The 22,603-nt window shown below is 29.7% G+C and overlaps 1 protein-coding gene and 1 long non-coding RNA gene across 5 annotated transcripts; both read left to right on the top strand.

Annotated features, from left to right (window-relative positions):
* The first annotated feature begins 9,985 nt into the window (after positions 1–9,985).
* Positions 9,986–13,923, top strand: LOC107623703 (uncharacterized). 4 transcript variants are annotated; one of them, XR_015882348.1, is made up of 7 exons: positions 10,015–10,601; positions 10,709–10,820; positions 10,928–11,182; positions 11,269–11,304; positions 12,212–12,337; positions 12,956–13,098; positions 13,511–13,923. It is a non-coding gene; the product is annotated as an uncharacterized LOC107623703 (long non-coding RNA). The 4 variants fall into 4 exon arrangements; XR_015882359.1 differs by lacking the exon at positions 12,212–12,337 and having other exon boundaries at positions 9,986–10,626; XR_015882365.1 differs by lacking the exon at positions 12,212–12,337 and having other exon boundaries at positions 9,996–10,601.
* Positions 13,924–18,398: 4,475 nt separating this feature from the next.
* Positions 18,399–22,123, top strand: LOC107624423 (hydroxycinnamoyl-CoA:piscidic acid hydroxycinnamoyltransferase). The gene is made up of 2 exons (XM_016326917.3): positions 18,399–19,220; positions 21,457–22,123. The coding sequence occupies exons 1-2, from the start codon at positions 18,415–18,417 to the stop codon at positions 22,019–22,021; spliced, it is 1,371 nt and encodes a 456-aa protein (XP_016182403.1). The 5' UTR covers positions 18,399–18,414; the 3' UTR covers positions 22,022–22,123.
* Positions 22,124–22,603: the final 480 nt, after the last annotated feature.

Genomic DNA, 22,603 nt, shown 5'->3' with positions numbered 1-22,603 from the left:
ACTAAATAAAATATTATTATTATTAGGTTAAATTATACAGTTGGTCCCTATACTTTTGGTGAAATTGTAAATTGGTCATTACACTTTAAAAGTTTGTAATCGGGTCCCTAAAGATAATTAAAATTTGTAATTTAGTCCCCACCGTTCAAAAAGTGTTTGATTTAACAGAATATTCTCAGAATATTCTTTATTTTGAACATGTGACCTACTGCACATGTTTGAGAACAGGGACCAATTTACAATTTTAGTAAAAGTATGGGGACCAACTGTGTAATTTAATCATTTGGAGTGACCAAAAACTCCCTAGGCTATCTGAACCTACCCGTCCCTCCCCAGCTCTCTCACTCTCACTTTCTCACTTTCTAAAACGACATCCGAACCCCACCGCTCTCTATCTCTCACCTCGGTTTACCGTCGCTACACCGGATCCACCGCATTTGTGCTCACGAGTCGGGTCTCGCCTCCTTTCTCTATCTCGCCTCTCTCATCTGACAACTTTTTCTTCTCTTCCAATTCAAATACTGAACACCGACGATAAATGAAAGAGAACAATTCCAATCCCAAGCATGCTCAAAGCGAACAATTTAATGTCTAAGAAAAAAATAGCAACAAATCAACACAAAAATAGCAACTCAATTTATTAGTGAATTCAGCATGGTGACGGAGGCGAGAAGCACGACGATGGTGAGCCGAGGTGAGAGACAGAGAGTGTTGGGGTTGGGGTGCCATTTTGGAAAGTGAGAAAGTGAGAGTGAGAGAGCTGGGGAGGGGTAGGGTGGATTCAGATAGTCTAGGGAGTTTTTGGTCATTTTCAAATGATTAAATTACACGGTTGGTCCTCATATTTTCACTAAAGTTGCAAACTGGTCCCTATTGCAAATATGTGCAGGTCACATGTTCAAAATAGAAAATATTTTGAGAATATTCTGTTAAATCAAACACTTTTTGAACGGCGAGGACTAAATTACAAATTTTAATTATCTTTAGGGACCCGATTACAAACTTTTAAAGTGTAATGACCAATTTACAATTTCACCAAAAGTATAGGGACCAACTGTATAATTTAACCTAATAATAATAATATTTTATTTAGTCAATTATGAAGTATATTTAAAAATTGGCATTATGTTTTCAATTATTTACATATTTACTTAACTATTTTTTCTATTAATCTGTTAAATACTTTTAAATTCTAATAGTATCTAATTTATATACTTAATACATGTATTAAAATGACTAAAAAATAAAAAAAAATTATAAGAAGAGTCTAATTATGCAATGTTTATATATAAATGGTCTTTGAGTTTGATTGTAGTGAAATTGACTTGATTTTTCTTTTTATTTATAATTAAATGAAATAATTACATGACTGAAAAAATTTGAAATAAAAAATTGGAGAGTTATGTATTTATAATGTACATTATTTTTTATTCTTAGACCAAAAAATACAATTTAACTCTCTTATAATATTTTTTAATCGTATATAAATTAATTAATGGTGGAAGATTGTTTCTAACTAAAAATTAAAGACTCGTTTTTAACAAAAACACTATATATTCATTGTCAAGTTGATATAAAATTAGATTTTTTTTTAAGTTAAAATATTTAATGCTAATTGAATGTGTAAAAGTATTAGAACCTCACTTAATTAAATACTAATCAAATTAACTTATAGATAATGTAAAAATAACCCCACATTTAAAAAAGAATCTTTTTTTCTTGTATTCGAATATTAATGTTGTTATTATTGTTATTGTTGTTATTGAAAGATTAAGTTGTAATAGATAATGTTGTTATTATTTTTAATGACCCAATAAAGATTGATGACCGAATTTTCAATTCAATCAACTAAAGAGTGTGTTTGGTAAACACGTTTAAAGGGAAAAAACATGTTAGAATTTCTTGAAAGCTTCAACTTTTTGTTTGGCTAGTTTTCTTCTCTACAAATGCAGAAGTGATTTTGTTCATAAAACCAAACTTAAATCAAATTTGGTATAGAGTTGCCAAACATAAATCATGTTAACACAAACTTACTTCTACCCAAAATCAATTCTATAAAATCACTTTTATTCAAACTCTAATTTGACAAATTACAATCCAAATACACGCTAAGTCAAACTGGATTTACCAATTCAACTAAAAAGATTATGACCGAATTTTCAATTCAATCAACTAAGCTAAACTGGATTTACCAATTCGACTAACAAAATTAAACTGAGTTTAATAACTATGCTAAAAATAACTTTTACTAATTTTCAGTTTGTTTTAAAACCGTCCTTCGGACCAAAATGCCCATTCTCCTTCTTTCCCAAAATCATGCAGAAGCACCAGCAGAAGCACAAGCAGAAACAGAACAAGAAGTAACAACAACAATTAATCAAACAGAAGCAGAAGCAGCAGCAGGACGACAACAACAACAACAATGAATCATCGATGAATCAACAATGGAATCAAGTAGAAACAGAAGAAGCAGGAGCAAAAACAGAAATAGAACAACAACAACAACAATAACAATAAAACAATATAATCAATCAGAAGCAGAAGTAACCAGAAACAACAATAATAAAGGTAGAAGAAGAAGAAGAAGAAGAAGAAGAAGAAGAAGAAGAAGAAGAAGAAGAAGAAGAAGAGCCACCCAAAACCGCATCAAAGCACCGCAACCCTTTTCTTCTTCTCTCTTGCGCTACCTAGTGCCACCATCACAGCGCGACCTCTTCTCTTCCCTCATCTCACCACCGAAGTCTTCCCCTGTTCTTGCCTCAAACTATAATCCACCGCCATCGAGCACCTCTGCCAAGCCCAGAGGAGCAGCAGCGAGATCCAACCACCGAACGACGACGAGCAATGGCAGCCCTGACATTTGAAAGCGAAACTGCGACTGATTCTGGTGCTGTTGAACGGCGGCGGCGGCAAAGAGCAGCGGCAGCGATGGCGACAGCGAGGACCCTTCCCCCTCTTCTTCCTGAACCCCTCTCCCCCCAACCCTTCCCCCCTTCGCGTAACCCCTTCCCCCTTTCCCCTTTACTTTACGCGTTTTCCTTTTTTATTTTTTTATTAAGGGTAATTTGGTAATAAAAGCAAAAAATTTGAAAAAAAGGACGATTTTAAAACAAACTGAAAACCTTGGGGACCATTTTGTGGCGAAAAAAGGCCAGAGACGAAATAAATTTTTGGCCTCTACGTTAGGAACCGAAATCATACTTAACCCTTAACCCTTTAAAACAAACTTTCAATCTGAAACTGTTTGAATTCAGCAGCAGAAAATTTATGGGACAATTTCATTTTGTCTCATGAATATCAGAAAACAGAACAGAGCAGGGAAGAAAGAAGCTGACACCATCATGTATCCTGGTTCGGTTGCTTTGTGCTATGCAACCTACATCCAGTCTCCACCACAACAGTGGTAGAATTTCCACTATAGTTAAAGAATTACATACACAAATTCCACAGGATTGACACAATCCTTTCACACTCAAGTTCTAACCTAACTTGACTTAGTTATGCTAATACCTAACTCTTCACTCTTAGTGCTCACCCAACTAAGAAAGGGGTACCTCACATGTACAAGATACAAGACATTGGACCAACCTAAAGAAATCTGAAATCACTCTAGGCTTTTCACTCAAGTGTTTCTCTCTGCCTTTTTTCACTCTTAGGCTCTTTCAATAAACTCTCTCATTCAGCCTTTTACCTCAAGAAATTAAAAAAAAGATAAACATTGAAAAAAAATACAATCTATAAAACATGAAAGAGATTAATGCTTCAACAGCCTCTTTGCTATGTGATTAACCAGATTTGCTTGCCTCTGATTTAGTTCCTCATTCTGGCGGAATGCTCCTTTGACTAGGAAGCACTGTCCAAGTTGATGAACTTCTTTAGAGAACTCTTCTCAGAACATAAACTTCAAAATACTGGTTATCTCTCCTTACTTTCTGAAGGATGAAAAATCTTCTTTTGTATCTCCTTGCATGTTACTAAGTTGCTCTCTCCTAGGTCAACCCTCGAGCTGTGTGCTTCACCAACTCAGCCGTTCACTTTCTTCCATTAATCCTCAATTTAGGAACTTTGGTTCTGACCTTCTTTGTTGACCAAAAGCCACATGACAACAAAAATAAATATTTTCAATGGTAAACTCAGATCTTAGCCATTGACACACTACTTGGTCACCAAGACACAAATTTGACCGTAGATATGCAGCAGTGTTGATCAGAGTCCATCTTTCCCATGTATCCCAATTTGGACTGGCAGAGAGTTGGGGAAGAGTAGAGGAAAGCACGATGCATGTAAGAGGAAATAAATTACCTTTAACTTCTGCCTTAGCTTGATTTGGTTTGATTTGGGTGATTAGACCTCTGCCTTTCTTACTTAATCCTTCTCTTTCTTTTTTCTTTGGTGAACAGTTTAAAGGCTAAGCTTTTTCTCTCTTTCTCTGTGTTCTTTCCGAAGTGACACAAGGTGAACGTTGCTTTTGGTGAAAGCAAATTAGAGGGATTTGCTTGAGAGAAGCCAAACCGGGCTTGGATCAGTTCTATTCAAGTTCAGCCCGTTTGATTTCTTTGCCTTGTTTCCTTTGGGCTTCCTTTAGATTGTTAGCCCACCAACAGATTCAGTTTGTTCCTTAATGAGCTGCAGCTTTGTATATTTATTTTGGCCTGCATCACTCAACCAAAATAATCAAAACTAATTAGGTAATTAGTCCAATAATCTATTGTTTGTCATAATCATTTATGTTAGTTAATTTTTTAACTCAACAATTTTATTTAAATTGTAAGAAGAATGATAAATAAATATATTGATGCATTTACGGTTGATTTTGTGACTCTGGAGCTTGTACTTGTTCTCCATGTTATCAATCTTATTCTTATACTGCTATTATGTAGTACATTCCGTTTATTATTTAACTTTGACCTCACAGTAGGATTATATTAAAGCTAAATGAAATTTTTTTGAATTCAAGTAAGACACTTTAAACCTTAAAGACCCAAATAAAATTACACCAAAAAATAGAAAACCAATTTAGTACTTTAATCTTTTTGAATTATATAAGAGAAAGCTCTCTTTGATTATAATATATGAAATTAGTTACTAATTTTTTTCATCAATTAAAAAGCATATATGTCATAATTTTTTAAAAAAATAATTATATCAATTAAAATTTAATCCATATTTTAGCTAATTAATATTTTGTTTTGTCTTAGCTAATTAATATTGTTATTGGTATTAAAACTCTTTCTCTATTTTTGTTGTAGGACTCGTTAAGAAAAAAAAAAAGTTTCAAGGAGTCAAGAACCAATCCATATACAAAGATGGGTCCAACATGAATAATTTCTCTTTCCTTATATCTAACAAGCCGCCAACTTTCTAAACTACCGAAGTTTGCCAAGCTGCTTTCCCAACATAAAAACAAAATACACGTGTTGAAAGAAAAGCAAATATCTGTAAATTTAAATCTGTACCGTAGCGTGACCCTTACAATAATTGGCGTTAATAAATGTTATTTTCACGATGATAACGTTTTTTTATATACTCAGGGACGAATGTGTATATATATATAATTGTGGGGGCAATTGCTCCCACTACAATTTAAAATTTTTTTGAGTAATATATGATAATAATATTTATTTGTCTCCATTAAATTATTGAATTTGATCTTATAATAATTTTTTATTCAATTTTTTGATACTTCATAGTCAATTTAAAAAATTCATATTAGATGTCATTAGAATGATCAATTCTCAATTTAAATTAAATTTGTGTTTTTTTTCTTAGAAATCGACTCGAAAGAGTATTTTTTATCTTTTTTTATATTAGCTTTAATTTTTTTTCATAACAATTGCATTAATTGAGAGAACTTTCTCAACTATGAATCTCAATAAGAATTGGCTTCTAATTGTATGAGAAGTAAATTTTTAAATAAGTATTTACTTATATATATATATATATATATGAATAATACTACACATCCAAATCTTTTTATGAACTAAGTCTAATCAAGTTAAACAATAATACTTGAAATAATGTTAGTGATAACTGATTTTTGTTATCTTAGACTAATTTAGGTGGACTTGGTTAATAAAAGAACATGAATATGTAGCATTATCCTATATAAAAAGACAGATATTTTGATTGTATTGTTAAGAAAAAGATTACTTAATTTTTTTAAAATACGAAACCTAAATAATAAAATTCTAAATTATATGTTATTATTTAAATTATTATTTTAGTGTTTTAATTTATAAATTAGATATTTTAAAAACTAATCATATTATATGTACATAAAAAATAACCACATGTATATATATATTGAAATAAAAAATTTATATTAAAAATAAATTAAACAATACATATATTTATATACAAATACATAACGATTAATGAATAATTTGATAATTGATTGTTATGTATACATATTATTTTTATTATAAAAAATATTTTATATATATATTGCCCCCGTTATCAAAATTTTTTGGATTCGTCACTGTATATACTAGTGTTAAATTCGTGCAATGCACGAACTTACATTTTAATTTGATATAGTTGGTAAAATAATATTTTATAATAATACATTTTTCGAATTTAATATAACATTATCATCGTCATTATATAACAAACGTACTGAATATGCTGTTTTATCTTTATTCTAAGTATAATGCAAATGGAACGGTTTGAAGTCCATAATATTTTTGAGCCATAAGAAAAGTGGTCTATAAAAATAGGAACATATATAATTGTATTAGTAACATGTCAATTTTACACTAAACTTTATATCTAAAGGCTAATGAAAATTTATCGACAACCTAATATTTTACTAACCTCATTAGAAATACAATTGGCATATGATGTGTTGCTTCCTGTTACACATTTCATCTCAAGTTTGAAAGCAGAGTTATAGATAAATTAGTTATATCTACAATAAATATTTGTATAAAAGTGTAAATCATAATACGTTATTAAAATAAAAATACTATTTTTCTTACTTAAATATTATTAAAAACTTCTTTGAACACAACATTTGTTGTTGATGACTTTTGATTGTCGTCTTCGTCCAGAATTAGAAAATTGAGGCCACTGCAATTTTTAACTCTTGACAAAGCAACATAAAATTATTCATGGGTGAACACTGATTTTGGCAAGTAAAGTGCTACATGTGATAATGATTGACCCTAACTTTTGTTGATGGTCATTGCAAAACACACTGTTAATGAAAATTGTCTCCGTTGAAATTTAAATGACAATCCTAAATCTGAAGGGAACAAGTTTATTCTTAAAATGTACACTTTATCATCAATATTTCTACCAGTCACTACCGTTGCTCCAATTACGTTATATATATAAAAAAAAAAACATATACGTTATACACATATAGCAGTTTTGTGTATCTATATATGCACTCAATACATTGTAAACTATGTATCTTTTGAATGATAACCGACGTAGTTAGTAGCATTTACGCCCAGTTTGGTAAACAACTTAATTAAGTTATTTTTAAAGAAATAGCTTAATATCGAAAATATTTGGTAATCAGAGAAAATCAGTTAAAAACAGTCATAACTTGTCTTATTTAGCATTCATTAATTGTTGCGATAATTAATTAATGCTAAATAAGGTAAGTAGATCCGAAATCCGACACGATCTAGTGGTTTACAAAAAATAGAATTCAATCAAATTTGAATTAGTGCGATTTTAATCGATTTTCGATTTAGATTATATTGGATAAGCAGTTTAACTTAAAGGAAAAGTTTAGGGGCCAGCAATTTTGTTAAATTCTAGCCAGCATGTAATTAGCAAAGAAAAGTGAACCATTTGATGAAATTTCACATCAATCTTGCACCATTAAAACCATTATTGATGGCTATTTGATGGCTATAAATCACAAAAATTGCTGACTCCCTAATATTCTTCTAATTTAAATTGATTTAGATTTAAAAACTCCTAAATAAAACTGTGGAAGTGTCTTCCTGCTTTTTCTTTTTTAACTACAATTTTTTTTCATTCACATTATTATGTCACGTGTCATAATTCATGTGTTCATAACACGCAGCGAAAGAAAAGAAAGCAATCCTTAAAGATCTATTTTTGTATTTAAACTTTATTCCAATAATATACAATATAATAGATCAGATCTAAATACCTGTGTACGCTAGTAAAAATCACTTTCTCCTTCGATGGTACGAAGGCGCTATGCGTATCCACACCGAGACCAACCTTTGCTGTCAACTCCTTGACCAATGGACATCTGATCTAAATTGAGAAACCTCTTGCAACTCTTTGCACGCCATAAAATTCTTCTCCAAGAATCAGACTCACATTCGTTTATGTGTGTAGAGGTAAAAGAATAAAACCCTTGTATTTTATTCTCATCTATCTCTTTCCTCTACTCTTGGCATACATATATATAGTATGAAATTTGTTACTGATTTTAAATTTGATTCTCAATTCAAATTTAAATCATATCTTTAAATTTTAAATCTGAATCCTTCAAATTTATGAATCATATCATAACTCAATTTGAAACAAAATTAGTTAGGATCCCATCCAAATTTAGAAATAGAATAACTAATTATTCTCAAATCTCTTTTAATATTCTCAATTATCATACTATTATTATATTCTTAGTGCTAGCAAAAAATATAATAATATTCCATTTAAATTAATATAATTATTTATTTGATCAAATCAAATTAATAATTAAATAATTCTACAGCAAAGATTAAAACATTCGTTAGTGTGTGACCCCATAGGTTCAATACTAAGCGGGTAGTAAATTAGTCATACTAAATTTACTAATCAAGGTTGGCGTCTAGCAACACTCCTCAACGACCCGATAGTATGAAGTAATATATTTTTACTAAGAACCTCAGAAGAATAAAGTATAATTCCTTCCATCTTTCCAACTCTTGGTTATTATGTTTTAATTGTCAAACTCTAACTTGTTACCATTATTATAATGAACTGTGAATGACCTAAGAAACTCATTTCTTCATTCATTCAATCCCCTTGGCCAAGGTTTTATTTATTTCAGTCATTATAATCATAGAGCTCAAACTCTTTACCGAGAGTTGACGGATTCCTTATTGACTAATCATTAATTCTACAAGTATTTAAATCATACCCAATATCCATTCAACTAGCACCCTAAGGTATTAGGTGTCCGGAATCAAAGTATAATAAATACATTGTTAATTACTATGACAGTCGCAGGTCAAAGGAAACTCTATTACTATGTTCATCTTGAGAATATCCTATTGACAAATATACGGTAATTATAACCATTAGGAATTCTCAAAGTGAGTCAGTTCAATGGTCATATCTCTATATGCACCATCTATATATATAATTTAATAAATGAGATCTATTAATCTTCATCCAATAAAGACCATTATATATATATTAGTCTTTCTGGATTATTAATGTCCTTTTTAATAATCCTATGACCAAGAACAATTTAGATTAAATTATAAAAAATTTATCTCTCAATATTATGATCTCTATCACAATGATAAATCTCTAAATTTAATCAAGAACGTTATTATATTAACATTTTAATATAATAATAATAACAAATTATTTGACACATAATTAATTGAATTGTGGTCAAACTTTTTATTCCCAACAATACGCATTATTAGATATGACTAAATTATAATATAATACGGATTATCTCAATAAGTCATGTCAGAATACCGAAATCACAAAGACTAATGTTATGTACAGGTAATTGATGTTATTTGAATCTCAAATAATTTCGATGTACAACACCACTACAAAAAAAAATTAGTTTTAGCGACAAACTTTTAGTGGCAATAATATAATAGTTATTATTTTGTTTATTTAAGTTATGTTTTAGTGGCAATTATATATTTGTCATTAATATTATATATTTTAGTGGCCATAATACTATTCCCGCTATTATTCTTAATAACATTAACTAAAAAAGCCTTGTGTCAATATTCATTAAACTAAAACTCTCCTAAAACGCCAAAACGGCAAAACCCAACCAAATAGAGGAAGAGTGAGATCAGAGGAGTGGCGAGTGTCAGAAAAAGAGAGATTCAAAGAGAAGAGAGAGTTCGTCGCCGAAACCCTAAGCTCGCCGTAGCCGTCGCCGCCGCTATCGTAGTTCATTTGCTTTTCACTACTGTCGTAAAGCTTATGGGATCGAGCTCCGCTAATGCATCATCTCCAGATTTGTAGCAACGCGGAATCCCCTGATATCGAGAGAAAGAGCCTCTCCCGTTAACACATCTCATTTGCGAACGACGCTGTTGCATTCTCTGTCAGCATTCTATTGCAGGATAGGAAGCAATTGCATGTCACTCTTCTCAATTTGATTAGTTTAATGCATATTTTTGCGTTCCGAAAATTTTTCTCTTGATTTTTTAATCCTTAATTTACAAACTTAGTATAATGTGAATAGCTTGTGTATATGAATTTGAAGTAAATTCTAAGAAAATTGATAAATTCGCAAGGTAGATTATTGTACAGGTAGAGTGAGGAGGAGATGAACCCTAACCGTAATCCGCAATCAAGCAATGGAGGAGGCATGATGCGATGCTACACTCACTGAGTTTCTCACTTCGTTAATGCATTATACTCCTATGGTTCGTTCTGTTTTCTTCTATTTAGGTAATATCTATGTTTTAGCTCCTTCATTAGAATTGTTTCCTAAATTTGATTGAACATTGGACCAACTCTTTCTTCTTCTCAGTTACCTGATGAATTGGTGAAGCATTACTTAGCCAAGAGCGGGTTTTCAGTCTCTCGATCTTCGATTATTAGTGCCTTTTTCCTTTACAGATTTGTTCCTTTTTTATTGATGTGTGAGTTTAACTTTGATGTTTTGACATTGTCAACTAATTAGAGGTAGGAATTGCCATATTAGAGTTGATTATAGAGAATAATAGTTCAATTTAATATTTGGTTATAGGCTCAAATTAGGATAGTGAATCAGAGGTAGGATTGTCCTATAGCTAGAGGCAGAGGTAGACCCAAGAACAAATGCTTCCAAGACACAACAGAGGTAGCAATAGACCATCAGCTTAACAAGACAAAAGTCCTTCAAGGACCACCTATTTCTTGCTCTGCAATGCAGTCCTTCAAGAATCCCTTCTCTGCTCTCTTGGCTGTGTTGTTCGACGACGACGCTCCTCTTAGGAGAGTTTGCAGCACCGGTGATCTTCATGTATGCACCATATATTAGCTTTCTTTCGTTCGTTCATTCCTTCATTTTCTTACCCTTGGCATCCAACGTTTGTTTTCTTGGTACAGGGGACTCATGGCAGCATCATGCATAACAATAATGAAGTATGTTTCTTAAATTAATAAATTGGCAGTAAGGTTTGCTTAATATTTATATTTGTGTTATGCTTAATATTTTTTTGAGTATTATATGTTTAGTCATCAATTTGGTTTGTGGACACTCAGCTTTCAGTGTTCAAATTTGGTACTGGTCAAGTCTTGCTGAGATTCTTAATTCCCTTCAGTGAAATTGCGGAGTTTTCTTAGATCAAAGATCTATGATTTTCTGCATTCACGAGTCCTTTAGTGATGTTGGTACTTGGAATCATCTGTTTGATTTATTTTTTGTTCTTTCCCTTTACTCATGAACTTGGGGATGAGTATGGAATGATATTAAGGTTGGAATGGATAAGAGAGTGCTACATTTTTTATTCTTATTTTTTGGTTCTTTGTTACTATTTCTGATTTTGTCATTGCTTTGATGGAAAATTCTCCAACTCTTTATGTCATTATCCAAGTCAATTCCAGATGATGTCTCAACTATGTTGATGGCAAAATCCGAGAGAACATGCCATTGTTAGAGCTGGCATAGTATGCTTCATGGTTGTAAATTTTGACTCGTTTGAAGCCTTTTCATATTCAATAAGTTTCTCATGGATAATTATAACAGTTGTAATGGTAATTAAATATAAAATCATTTATATGCTTCTTCTTACAAGTTAGCTTTTTTACTTCCCCTTTTCAGCTTAGTTTCATAATTTCTTCCTGTCTTCCTTTTAAGATAGTATAGTTATGCAAGCTGATGCGTGATCTTAATACTAGTTATTTTTAGATGTTTCTAGTTGAATACCTTACTGATTCTTTACTCAAATTTTTTTTAATTCTTTGTATTCATATTTTCAATTTTCAATATATGTGTTATTGACTATCAATCAATACTTTGAATTGAACTTCAATCTGATCTGCTGCTCAGAACTTCAATTCATGCTTGGGGTTCTCTACTTTGTTGTCTTGGTATGTTTTTTCTCTGCTGCTTGGAACTTCAATTCAGAACTTCTCTTTACTGTTATCTTTTTTCCCACACCACCAAGTTTTGCGGGTATGATTTCTTAGTTTTGTTTTTGCTGTGTTTCACCACTAGCTGCATTGTTTGTGTTCATTCTCACAATTTCTTTTTTGTCTATGCCATCTTGTGCCATGTCAATATTATAACCCTATTAGTTCATTTAGCAAGAAATAATTTTAAATTTAAATCTTAAATCTTATTAGTAATGATATTGATATATTGATGTTGAACTATTTCGTTGCTTCTTTTTGGATAAATAAATTCTTAATTGGTTAAATCATTTTGAACCTCACAAGGTGCTACATAAATATTTGTAAAAACAACATATATTATAAACAATTATTTAAAATTGAATGTGAGATTCCTCAATCTAATAATTGATTTTAACTTTCAATTTTAACTATTTAATATGAAGTAAATTAAAAAAAGAAAAGAAAAGAGAAAGACCAGACTAAAAATTATGGCAAAGTGGAAGTTATTAATTGACTATCCACACAAGTAATACGGTCTCTCCATGATAAGACTGATCTTATTTCAAATTAGCTTTCCAATGCACAATAAAATGTTGGAACATTATCTTTACTGATTTTGTCAGAAGTGAGACTTCAAAACCACATTTGAGATGCTTAAGTGACATTTCATAACTTGCAGAGATAACAAAGCATTTTGCAGCTTTAACTGTGGATCCGAGGAAGAAGTGGAGCTCTCCTGGCTCAAGTTACCATGATCTCTTCTTCAAGGGTCTGCTTTGTTGGTTGTCATGATCCAATTTTCATGGTTTTATGATAGCTTTGGTAGAGTTCTATTCCTTCTTAATCTTGGTAACTTCTAGAAAGATAAATGCATTATAATGTTTCACTAGATGAGACAGAAAGAGGCCACTGGCTCTCACTCATCAATGCACGCAGCATATTGGCCATTGAGATTTTGAATATTTCATTGAAACTATTCTTATTCTAGAATGAATATGGTTAAATTTCAAATGGATAAACATTATATCAGTTCACTACTTTATAGTTATGGAAATTTTGAAATGGAACCTATTTATTATTTGAGGCCTAATTATGTGAAGAGAAGAAAGCTTACATTTAGATTAAATTACATAAGCCGTTTATCTCACAACAATATGCGCCAAAAATTGATGTCAATGTCTATTTTTTAGCAAACTTTATACTTTTTAAGACGAAGTATTTGTGCTTGTTTCAGTTGTTTGGGTGCCATGTCTCATGGCATTCTCCCAAGAAATATGCTATCATTGAAAACAAGGTGTCATCATTAACCGTTTTGAATTGACATGATAGCAACACCAACTACCAACACGAGGAGACTGGAAAGACAAAGGCATAGCTGCACTACAAAACAGGGTAGCAGAGAAGGAGACTCAAAAACTCTCCGAGAGAACAACTGTCCCTTGCTATAATGTGACCATGTTAGTTAAGTGTCAGGCCATTGACGAGTTTCTTAAGATTCATATAATTGAGCAATTGGGAACTTTGCTTCATTCTCTCTGCTGTATTATTGTATTGCATCTGTGTTAGGTTATATTTGTTTTCTTTTAATCATTAACTATGTGTTAATCATTGATGTAACATAGATTCGTAGTATTTGTGTTGTTTAAATTTGTATTATGCTTTATTACTTTTCAAGAGAACTTTTTGTATAAATATTTAATTAAATTTAATGAAATATTTTATTTTGTAGTAATTAATTTTAGTATATTTATATTATGTATAATAATAATAATAATTAATGATAAAAATAATTTGAAATTTTAGAAAAATGATAGGTGGTTATTTCTAAAAGAGTCAGTATAATTAAAAAAAAATTTAAGATTTTAGCGGCAATAGTAATGGCAACTAAAAGTGAATAATATTACAATTTTAGAATTATTTTTAGTGGCCATATTTATTACCGGTAAAATGGGTTTTGGCGGCAATAGTAATAGCCACTAAAAGTGAATAATATTGCAATATTAGAATTACTTTTGGTGGCCATATAAATTGCCAAAACAATGGCCGCTAAAAATTATATACTTTTTGTGGCCATTAGAAAGGTCTTTATCGGCAAATGTTATAATTGTCACTAAAACCTTTTAATGACAAAGCATAAGACGACTAATGTCTAATTGCCGGTAAATATATTAGCGGCTATTTTTATTGCCGCTAAAAACAAAATAAATGGCCGCTAAAAGTGGTGTTTTTTGTAGTGCACCAAATTGTGTGGTTGTTATATTTCCTTTTCTTTTCTTTTATTTTTTGTTATTTGTTATATTAAGAGAAATATTGAAACCTAAATTTTTATATATACATTTTGCCGTGTATAAAAAAAGGACACAATTAACTTTTTTTTTTTTTAATTTATTCATTTATTACCTGGGTTAGGTATAACTGTCTAAGATTTGGTAGGGCCAAATTTATACCATTACAATAATTGGCGTTAATAAATGTTATTTTTATACGTGTGTGAGCTAAACACTTTTTTAACTAAATTTTAATATTTTAAATCAATCTCTAAAAATTGTTAGTTAGATAATTTAATCTTCAATCAATTTTAATCACCATAGGCCACGCTTGATTTTTTTTTTTGAATGAGAAGTTCAACACAACAAATGGAGCAACGAGTGTAGTAAAGAAGAAGCAAAGCAAAAGTAAAAAAACCAGAATAAAAACAAATATAAAAATCTTTTTGTTATCTCCGACATTGCCATCAACAACAGAAGGGGTTCGGCACCTAACCACTTCTTGTAGTTCAGAAAAGACAAATTGATAATCTCTTCAACCTCTTTTTCTTTGTTCTGAAAAATTCTCCGATTGCATTCCAACCATATATTCCAAATGATCGCACAAAAGTACACCATCCATCTCTTGTACTCTTGTTTTGTTTTTGAGTTCTCAATCCAATTTTAAAAGTGCTCCTTTACTGTACCTGGACATACCCATTACATTTCAACGTATGATAATCAAACACACCATACCTACCAAAAAAAACTGCAACCAAAAAATAAATATATAATGACTATATTCAACACCATTGATATATAAAACACATAAAGTCTGGATTGTTGTCTGTACTTTTTCCTTTTTTTGGGACAGGAATTGTTGTCTGTACTATATGCCACGCTTGATTTCATTATATATAGTCCATGCGATTCACATTTGCCAATGCAAAACGGATTGTCTAATAAAATAAATAAAAATATAAAGAAACAATGAGTTTAACGAAAAATACAGTTACACATACACGAACCTTACTTCTTTACTTATGATTTCTTCTTATGATTTTTATAGGGATATAATATATTTTTATTTTATTAGACTAATTTTAAAATTTATTATTCATATTATTTATAAAAATTATGATCTATCTATCAAAACTGAATAAATAATTGATTGTGGCTCGCAATGTTCAATATATTGTGGGGATTGGACCACCTCACTCGTACAATAATTCAAAAGAAATATTACCCATACCAATTTTTAATACACATTGCATTAGTGTATACTTTTTTATATATCTATTTAAAATAATAAGATAATTAATTTTTTGAAAAGAATAATTTTGTAATGAGTTTATAGATTATTAAATAAAATAAATATCACGTGAATTTTGAAAAAACAAATTTAAGTCTTTATTAAAAAATATATTGAATATTTTTTTAAAAAATTATACAAAAGTTTATAAATTCTGACAAAAAAGTAAATCATATTAGACATTGTAATTTTTCAAAGACTTGTAAATTTAATATTTTAATTCTTCATATAATTATTTAATTTTTTTTACCCATAATTTTTTAGCAGAATATTTTCAAATAAGAAATTTCATAAGGCCCTAAGCAGAAAGGAATATGTAAGTTATTAAAAAATTATATATCTGAAAACATATACTGTTAATAAAAATAACGTAACAATAAATAAATATCTAAAACTATGACAAAATAATAAAAAATTATATTTTTAGAAGTGAAAAATGACTCTTGTATTTAACAAATAATTTGTACATTTGATCCAAATTTTAAATTTGTAAAAATATTTAGATAACTATATATATAAGGTAGCGTTTGGTGGAGAGACAAAGACAGAAAGACTGAGACTGAGAGACAGAGATTGAAATAAATTTCAATATTCTGTTTGATGTAACATGTGAGACAGAAATTGAAACAAGAATGAAACTCTAATTTAATTTGCACAAAGAGTAAAATTGGAATTAATTAATTGAAATTAGGGTATTTTAGGTATAAAATGTTATTAAAGTTTCAGTCTCCACTTTTTGAAAGTACTGAAATACTGAAATTTTAGAGACAAAGACAAAAATTTTAGTACCAGAACCAATAAATATAATACTGAATATCAGAACAAAATTTGATTTCTAGACTTTTTTGTTCATTCTTTAAATTTTTAATTTGACAAACTTAAGTGAATTTATACAAGCTAAGAACATAATTTTTAATTTAACAAAAAAAAAAAAAAACTTTACCATCGTGTTTGAGTAAATGCATGCTAAACTTGCAAATCCAAAAACCGGTAAGCATATCAAATCTTTCCACATGGTCATTCCTAGAAAAGAAAAAGTGTACATGAAATATAAAAATAAAAGTAGTATATATAATGAGTAATATAAAAATAAGGTGAACTCTATCCAATTCTTCTAAAATAATATTGTAAGTTATTTTTTATGATATGTCGTATTTTAATTGGTCATATTATCTTATTATTTAAGATGGGTAATGATATAATTTTTAAAATATCAAAACTCAATTTTTCTTCAATACGTTGCTTCGATTCGCCGTCGTCACAAGAAGTACCAGTAGTCATCTACTGTCCTCTCACGCAATTTCTTTTTTTCAGTGCATTATTTCTTAACGACGTCGTTGAATTTCTGTCGTCCGTAATTTTGCGGTCCTTCCCAATATAGCCAGTGCCGACGACATCACTATCCCCTGTCCTCTCACTCGATCCCTCTTTTTGCCGTGGATTACTGATCTTTACCAATATAATTAATGGTTAGTTGGGTTATTAAATTTTTTTATTAAAAAAACATATCTTTATTTAATTATATGATAGAACATATATTCATATGTAAAATATAACATAATATAATAAGAGAAAGTACAGGGAGCTAATGGAGTATCTATAGGGATGTTTGATTCAATAGGATATCAGATATTTATTGGTATCCGGATGGTTATTTAGTTATTCTGGATAGTATGAGTGTATTGTGTTTGAGAAATTAGTAGTAGTAGTATTCTACCTGGATGTTTATTTTTTAACTCATATTGGGCCAAATAAATAGCCCATTGTACACATTATACAAATACTCCATTAGCTCCCTAGCGGGACTCATAAAATAAATCTATTCAGAGTATTTAAAAATATAATTAAAATTAGAAATATACAAATATAATAATAAAATTTGTACTCTAAACAAGTAAACATATCTTTTAGCATACATAAATTATTTAAAAAAAATAAATAAATTGTTAAAATTAATAACACAAATTTAAAATTTAACTTTCTTACTAGTATTTTTTTATAGTATTTTTATTCTTTTAATTTTTAATTTATTAATATTTTATTATTTAATTAATGATTAAACAAATTATTTTCATGAGAAATTATTTTTTGTATTATTTTAAAGAAAAGACCAATATAACAGTTTAAAAAAATAATGTAAAAATAATATTTTAAATAAAAAATAGTTAATATTAAAATTTTTTAAATACAAAAATAAATTGTATAGATATTTAAGATATAAATATGAAATACATGTCTAAAATAAATAAAACAGATAAAAATAATTTTTTATTTCTCATAAGTACTTCTATTTTATCTGATTTATTTATTTTAGACATATATTTTATATTTAAAATATTATTTTTACGTTATTTTTTAAATTGTTATATTGGTCTCTTCTTTAAGATAATACAAAAAATAATTTTTCATAAAAATAATTAAATAATAAATTACTAATAAATTAAAAATTAAAAGAATAAAAATGCTATAAAAATGATTAAGAAATGCTGCAATAGAATTTCTGATATTGTATATAAGGAGTATCACATTTTGAACTTACATACACATACACATACTAATATTGAACATACAAAGCCAAAAATGGTTAGAATCAAATGTATCCACACTGTAATTCCTACCGAAGCTACCCCAAATGGCACTTTGTTGCTCTCTGAGAGTGAGCAAATCAATGCTCATACTCATGCACTCACAATTTACATTTACCGTGCAAATCACGATCACAACCACTACAATATCATTGACACAATCAAACACTCCCTTGGCAACATCTTGATTCTTTACTACCCTCTCGCCGGCCGCCTTCGCATGATTGAAGGCGGAAGAATGGAAATTGACTGTAACGGGGAGGGTGTAATGCTGTTCGAAGCGGAGTCCCTGAAAACATTGCAAGACTACGGTGATTTCGTGCCCAGGGCCGCCTTGAGGCCGCTTCTGCCGACGGTTGATTACCGTGAGCCTGTGGAAAACATTCCTCTTGTTCTGGTGCAGGTGACGAGATTCGCGTGTGGTGGCCTGTGTGTTGGGTTTGGAGTTTCCAATGTCGTTGTGGATGGAATCTCTGGCACTGTCTTCGTTGACGCTTGGGCTAAGCTTGCTCGAGGTGGCACTTTGGGAGAAGATGAGAAGCCAATTCTTGATAAAATGGTGATTCTAAAATCTGAGTTTATCGGACCGCGTTTTGTGCACCGTGAATTCAAGCCACTTCCGCTGATAATTGGTAGCTCTGACGTCAGTGAGGAGAGCAAGAAGGAAACAGATCTTGCAATTCTGAAGCTCACAAGGGAGATGGTAGAAAAGCTGAGGAAGAAAGCCAATGACGACGGATGCTTGGAATTTGGTTACGAGGAGCCAGTTACGCCGCAGAATCACCATCGACCCTACAGCAGGTACGTTTACGTACTCACAAAATGTAGTTGGCGAGGTTGAAAACAAAAATGTTATTCCTCCAACAAAATTATCCACTAAAATAAATTATTAATATATTTATCTATATTATATATATCATTTAATTTATTTTTAATATATATTTATATTTTAACATATATTTAATATTGATTAATTTTGATAGGAATATTTATAGATCATATCCAATCTGCATATCCACAGTATTTATTCTAATCCTATCCAAAAATTACGGATATAGATCGGATACAATAATAAAATTGCATTCGGATATCCGCGTATCCAATGCGTATATCCACGTATCCATCCACGTATCCGTAAAAATAAAAAAATAAAAAAATAAATATTTTTTGGTATTTTATTTCGACTAATAATTATTATATATATTATATTATTTTAATTTATTATTTAAAAAAATATATTTAATATTATTTTAAAAGTAAACATAGTTAAAAGAATAGAAAAAATAATTTTATTGATATTTTTTTAATAAAAACAAGTTTTAAAAATATTTTGTGTTTTGCGGATATATTCGATATCCGATCTGATTTGAAACAAGTTTTAAAAATATTTTGTGTTTTGCGGATATATTCGATATCCGATCTGATTTGTAAATGTAACAGTGCAGTTGAAAACAGTGATGACTTGACTTTTGGTGTAATAGTGCAGTTGAAAACAGTGATGACTTGACTTTTTTTTTTACCAAAGATAGGAGACTCGAACCCGCAACCTCTTAATTGAGAATGGGGAGACTATGCCATTTGAGCTATTACTCATTGGCCAGTGATGACTTGACTTATTAGTTGTTATTCATTTATTATTAATCGATTATGTTACGTGTACACTAAAATAATTAGCTATCAGTATAAATTATAAAATATATGTTAAAATATAAATACACATTTAAAATAAATTAAATTACACATGTATTTATATAATTATACATAAACTAGTATTTTTATCTGTAATAACATTACAAAAATATAAATCTTGTAAAATTACGCTAATTTATCCTGATATTATAGATTATGGCAAGAATTCAAAGATTTATAGAATTAAATTACTTTTATAAAAAGGTCGTAGGGGACAAAAGTTCTCGTCAACTAAGAAGACCAGGATGCTTGTGGATAAAAAAAATCAAATAATAAGATATTTAATTATTATTTTCATGTGAAATAGTGTAATTTTTTTACTAATAATTAATTTTAGCATTCGTTATCTAAAATTTAAAATAATTTAATGTTTATACTTTACATTTGATTAGATGTTACTATTACATAAATATAAATAATTAATTTTATGCATTTTTTTTAAATAATATTTTTTTCTCAATGGGTATAAAAATATAATTAGATATTAGTATAAAAAAATTTATATTGATAATTATAAAATTAATTCAATTTTTTTTAAACAATTGAATTTTGATTCTAACTTTTAATTACAATATTAGTATTTTTTTCAAATTATATGTAATAAATATTCGAAGGAAAAGAAAAAAAAATATAAATTAAAAAGATAAGCGGTAAAAATTTAAAATTAAACAAAAAAAATGTATATAATAATATTTTTTATTTGAATTATGTTATTTTATTAATTTTTTTTTTTGTAGAATTAAAAGGCAGAGAAAAATAGAGAATGAGAGAAAAGAGAGAGAAAGATAAAGAAAAAGAATAAGAGAAGGAGTTTGTTAATTTTGAAAGAAAAATTTTTATTTTAATTGTAATGAAAAATATTTTGTGATACATTTTGATTTGTGAAATTACTATAAAATATAAATTATATAAAGTGGAAAGGATATAAAGAAATAGAAAGAGAGAGAGAGGCAAATAAGAGAATGTAGAAGAGAATTTATTAATTTTGGAAGAAAATATTTTTTGTCAATTTTAATAAAAGAGCGTTATATGACACATTTTGATTATTAAATTAGTTAGTAATATATAATATAGCTATATTTTAATTTTAACTTTAATTTAATTTTAATGTGATTAGAGAATGTCATATTATATATTTTAATTCAAAAATAAATAATTTTAATTATAATAAAAGAGTGACATATAATTATTTTAGTTATAAAATTAATAATATATAATAAATATATTAGTAATTAATTTGAGTCACTGATTTTATTGTAAGTATTTTTTATTATGAATGAAAAAAAAAAAGAAATTTAATTGATTCAAAGAAGAAATATTAAGCTTGGTGTATTTGGAATCGGAGCAGGTATGAAAGCATTGCCGCTCATATCTGGAGGTGTGCATGCAAGGCACGCCACGTGGATCACAACCAACCCACGGTGGTCCTCACTGTCGCCGGCGTCCGAAACAGGCTAAAGCCACCTCTCCCTCTAAACTATTTCGGGAACGCGACGCACCCAACTGTGACCCCCACATGCCTCAGCGGGGAAATTGCTTCAAAGCCACTAAGATATGGTGCGCAAAAGATAAGAGAAGCGATCGAGTTGCTAACAGATGAGTACCTGAGATCAGCCTTTGAGTTCATTGGGAGGCAGGACCATGTAGGGTGGCTGAGGCCAAAGCTTAACAGTGAACCACCATTTCTTGGGAATCCAAACCTCAACATTTGGAGTTGGATGAGTAACATGCCTACCTATGGACCTGATTTTGGATGGGGAAGGCCGCTGTATATGGGACCCTGTGAGGTCGTCGGAGACGGCAGGGCGTTTATCATGCCAGCTCCCACCGGAGATGGGACTCTTTCCGTTGTCATTCGCTTGCAGACTCCTCATCTTCAACCATTTGAGAAGTTCTTCTACGAGGACATATAGACAGACGCATGTGGCTATTCCGGTGAAAATATTTTTATGTGAAGATATATAATTAAAGATCGTAAAATATATTAAATTATTTAACGATTTTTATTTATAATTTTCATATAAAAATTTTAATTCGAGTGATCATCATAAATATGAGTTACTTTGGTGTTTGTAAATTTTAATGAGTTAAGATATTTTAACTCGTTAAAAACTTTAGTTATATATATATGGAGTGCCTTGCCTTGTTTCAACTTCGATGTTGAAGCTGTGGGCCTGTGGTAGGTACTTTGCCAAATTTGGGCATGAGTATTTAAGTTTTGAGAAAAGGGTAAATAGGTGTCTGACTTTTTTTTTGTGGATATTTTTCTCTCTAACCATTGAAAAATATTTTTAAGTTTTTGACCTTCATAAAACTTGGATGGATCAATCTTTCCATCCAAATGCCTCCGTCAGAGACTGATCCGTCCAAATTTTATGAAGATTAGAAACTTAAAAATATTTTTCAATAGTTAAAAACAAAAATATTCGCAAAGCAAAAAGTCATGACCTATTTGCCCAATAATGTGAGGTGACGCATCTGCTATTCTGTGGCAA

Source organism: Arachis ipaensis, chromosome B10 (genome assembly GCF_059453495.1).
Source record: "Arachis ipaensis isolate K30076 ecotype BB chromosome B10, ASM5945349v1, whole genome shotgun sequence".
NCBI lineage: Eukaryota > Viridiplantae > Streptophyta > Magnoliopsida > Fabales > Fabaceae > Arachis > Arachis ipaensis.
This window is presented reverse-complemented; position numbering and strand designations above follow the sequence as displayed.